We start from the raw sequence: 4059 nt of genomic DNA, 5'->3' as shown, positions 1-4059 counted from the left end.
CTGGAAGTGCTCGGGCGTGTTGAGGCGCGGCCGCAGCAGGAGGACGAAGGCCTTCGGGAGGAAGTAGCCGCCCAGCAGCGCGGCCAGCGTGCAGAGGCCGCCGAGCACCCGCACTACCGCCTCGCTCCGGCCGCGGAACACGCCCTGCGTGCAGAAGACGGCGGCGGAGCAGGCGAGGTGCAGGAGCAGGCTGCAGGTGAGGCACTTGGCCTCGTTGTAGCTGGCGGGCAGGTCCTTGCCCGCGTAGCTGAGGGCGAAGCAGCAAGTGCTGAGCAGCACGGTGTAGGCGATGGCGGCGGTCCTGCCCGCCGCCGTGCTCGGGGCACACTCCAGCACCACCCGCTCAGCCGACGCGCCGTAGTCCCTCTGCGGCGCCGTGGGGCTGGTGGCCTCCGCGGCCAGGCACAGCATGGCCTGAGCCACCGAGCTGGCGGAGATGAAGAGCACCGGCCCCCTGCGCCGCAGCCAGGCCTCGTAGAGGGCCGGCCAGCGCGCGTTCAGCTTGAAGATGCAGATGATCTGGAAGGAGCGTGTTGCCATGCACGAGAGGAAGACGGTGAAGCTGATGGCAAAGAGGGGGAGCCGCAGCAGGCATGTGTGCCAGGCGGGCTCCCCGAAGTAGCAGAAGAGGCTGCTGCAGGCGCAGGCCAGAGAGCCCAGCATGAGGAAGCACATCTTCCCGCCCGCAGACTTGACCACTGGCGTGGAAGCGTTTAGGGCGAAGAGGACGGCCAGCCCTGCCATGAGCAGCATGAGGAGGACGGCGGAGGTCAGCAGCACCCAGGAGATGGGCTCAGACCAGGATAGAAACTCGATGGTGCGATTGAAGCAAGCTTCGCTCCTTGCTGGGGCCCACTCGTCTACCCCGCAGGACTGGCAGCTGTAGAGGTCTGTGGAGGACACGAGCCCAGATGATGACAGCACCTCGCACACCACAGACCCTGGTAAGAGACCTACTGCGGCGGAGCACCCCGCCCTCGTTGCCCTCTCCTCACATCCTGCTCCTTCCCCTTGGGTGCTTCCCAGCCTTGAGGAGTGGAGAGGGTAAGAGGGCTCTTTTCCCAAAAGACCCCCCTCCAGAAGTCCCCCTCGGTAGACTTCCCAAAAGTCCGTTGCTTGGGTTGGGAGACACGAGGCTCAGGGGCACACGAGCTGCGGGTGGGAAGGGGCTTGCGTGTCCAGCAGCAACCTGCGAAGGCCAGGACGGGTCTGCGGCAGCCCTGCCTGCGCAGGCTGGGGTGATGCTGAGGCCGTGTCTGGGGGCTCCCCGCTCCCCCTGTTACCTGGTGCTGGCCGTTTCCACCCCCTCCCCTCAGCCCAAGCACAGGACGGGGCTGCCAGGCGACCAGCTGCCAGCAAGGGGTTTGTCGTTTTGGCCAGTCAGGAGATTCCTGTCCCAGCTGGGGGACATTTCCATACACCAGCTGCTGGTGACCACACGGTGCGGAAGGCCCGAGTGCCATCTGGGGCACAGAGGCAACCACCGGGTCGAATTTCCCTCCCGGAGGATGTGGTGCAGGAAGCAGCTGTCTGGCCGGGTGTCCCTTGGCCGTGGGAGAAGGGCCCCGTGGGCAGCGCTCCCCAGAGGGTGCAGGGCTGAGCGCGGGGCTTTGCATACCTCAGCGGTAAGCAAACAGGAGCCAGACCAACCACGCTGAGGACAGCCGAGAGGCTTTTACTGACCACAGGGAGGGAGAGAGAGGCTGGGGGAACGGCGAGATGGAAGCAAGGAGCGGACCAGAGGAGGAGGCAGGCACCGGGCAGGGGAGCCAAGTGGGAAGGAAGGGGGGGAGCAGCCCCTCGGCGCGTACTGACCCGATCTGTTCAGGAAGGTTCCTGACGGACAGGCCACGCAGCTGAAGCAGCATCGGTGGCGGCTCTGCTGCAGCCGCTTCTCCCCCGGCTGGCAGGCCTGGGAGCACACCGAGGGGGGAGCCTGTCGGGAGCACGGCGAGCATCAGGCTGGCGAGCGGGGTGGCAGCAGGACGCCTCGCCGAGCGCCAGGCCTGGGCCCGGTGCGGGCAGCTTGCTGCCGGCTTTCAGGACAGACCCTGGGCAGGAGCCTAGAGCCTGCCACGTTGCGGGTCTTACAGAGGTGGTGGGAAAATGAGAAAATGTGTAAAAAGTTAGGAGCCTTTTCGGTTCATGGGCCCTGCTTGGTTTTCGGAAGAACGAAAGCTGATAGCCAGAACAGAGATCACCCCCCATACCGCCTTCATCTGCCCTCGGTTTTGTCTGCTATGGGGAAATATGCCAGAACTGGCGGTGTCGGGGGTGTAGCTGTCTCGGCGGTAAGCAATAAATGAGATGTGGATGCACAACAGTACCTGGCGATCTTTTGTATGCCACAGGATTTTGCCCTGGTCAATGCTCAGCCTGTCGGGGTTCACACGGAACGTTCCTATCACATCGGAAGCCCAGCTCAGGCCGCTCCAGTTCCACACAATGATGTCATAGCCTTTATGAATGTCCCCGTTGGCATCAAAAGAGATGCGGCTCTTGTACAGGGTGAAGTTTACTTGCTTGATTTTTTGTAGGAGCTGTAAGACAGAAGAGTAAGAGAAGAGCCCTTCCCAATGACGAGCCTCCTGCTGAGGAGTGCCTTGTCTCTGGAGGGGGATGTGCTGGAGGGCCTCTTCTCTGCTCTGGCTCCTCTTTCCACCCCCCCAACAGCTAGTGTACGTCCAGCTGCAGAAACCCTCTTCCAGGTTTCTGCAAGGAGCTGGCAGTAGAGGAACAGAAGTGATCTAAGGTGGGCATCTGGGTCTAGGTCCAGGCTGCTCTGACTGTTACGGCCAGCTGAAGCCCACAAGGCTCTTTGGCTGGGACACGAGCCTTTCAGAGGGACAGAAAACCCCTGGGCTCAAGGGGAATATCCTTCCCTGAGAGGAAGGATCCTCATGGATCCTCTTCCACAAGGAAGGTCCTTCCTTTTGTCGCTCTTACCTGCCAGGGATAGACTGTGCCTTTGCTGCACACCCCTGAGGCACAGCCCAGCAGGTCGTGGAGGCCGTGGGCCACGGCGTACACGGCTGAGTACACATTGAAGGAGGCTTGAGCATCGTACGTGTTGGGGGCAGTGGTGAGCAAGTGGCAGTCGGTGCAGCGCTGGGTGCAGTCCAGCTGGGCACTCCCTCCCATTCCCCGCTCCGGCTCCGCGTGGCCGGCACAGCCAGCTGCAGCGCTTTCCTCCGCTATCTTCCAGGATTCAAAACGTTCCAGCATCATGGGCTCTGTCTTCTCGACCGACACCCCAATCACCGAGCCGATACGCTGGATGCCAGGCACCTCCCAGACTGTTTGAGATAAAGACCAGTCTTCAGAGCCCACCCACACCATGCCCGTGACGTTCCTCTGGACCACCACCTCAAAGAAAGGGCGGGCGCTTCGTCTGTTGGAGAAGACGACGGTGACATTGACCCTGACATCCATGAGGATTCTGACCAGTTTGTGGAGCTCCGGGCTGCTGGTGTCCTTGTTGACGGGGATGATGCCTCGGTAGGCAACGCACACGTCGCTTGCACTCAGCAGCTTGTAGAGAGCATCCAGACCGTCCCTGCCGTAGGCGTTGTCGCTGCCCAGCAGCGCAACCCAAGCCCACCCGAACTGCTGCAGCAGCAGGAAGATGGCCTTCACCTGCTGCCTGTCGCTGGGAATGGTGCGCAGGAATGAGGGGTAGAACCGCTTCAGGCTGAGCGTCTCCAAGGAGGCTTCGTAGCTAATCTGCAAAGGGAGCCGGGAGACGGGGTCGCGCTCCCCTCGGGCCCCCCGAGAGCTGACAGCGCAGGCAGCCCGTCCCTGCAGAGGGTGGGTGGGTGGTTGGCAGACCCGGAGCCGAATGCGCTGCCGGGAGAGGAGCCTTCGCAGGACAGCGAGCCGGCCGCCAGTCCCGCCTCGGCTGCGGGGAGAGCCAGGCCAGCACCTGCACAGAGGGGCTGCGCATCCAGCTCAGCCCGTGCCCTCAGCTCCGGGTCCATCCTCCCTCCAACCATGACTCCTCTGCCAGGGGAGCGGCGCTTACCTCCGGTACGAGGAAGACGCCGAGGACGGCCGCCGCGG

General features: G+C 63.2%; 2 protein-coding genes across 2 annotated transcripts in view; one reads left to right on the top strand and one right to left on the bottom strand.

Annotated features, from left to right (window-relative positions):
* The window catches only part of ZBTB48 (zinc finger and BTB domain containing 48), a 4415-nt gene extending 3671 nt beyond the window's left edge, over positions 1–744 (bottom strand). The window contains exon 1 of the mRNA XM_026862964.1: positions 17–744. Coding sequence (XP_026718765.1) covers positions 17–744 — 728 coding nt within the window. The remainder of the gene's footprint in view (positions 1–16) is intronic.
* A 49-nt stretch (positions 745–793) lies between these two features.
* Positions 794–4059, top strand: part of NOL9 (nucleolar protein 9) — a 9103-nt gene continuing 5837 nt past the window's right edge. Inside the window, exon 1 of the mRNA XM_026862972.1 lies at positions 794–944. Within this exon, the coding sequence (XP_026718773.1) occupies positions 912–944 (33 nt within the window). The 5' untranslated portion in view covers positions 794–911. The remainder of the gene's footprint in view (positions 945–4059) is intronic.

Source organism: Athene cunicularia (genome assembly GCF_003259725.1).
Source record: "Athene cunicularia isolate RWA chromosome 21 unlocalized genomic scaffold, athCun1 chr21_part1, whole genome shotgun sequence".
In the NCBI taxonomy this organism is placed as follows: domain Eukaryota; kingdom Metazoa; phylum Chordata; class Aves; order Strigiformes; family Strigidae; genus Athene; species Athene cunicularia.
Note: the sequence above shows the minus strand (reverse complement) of the source record. Positions and strands in the feature narration are given on the sequence as shown.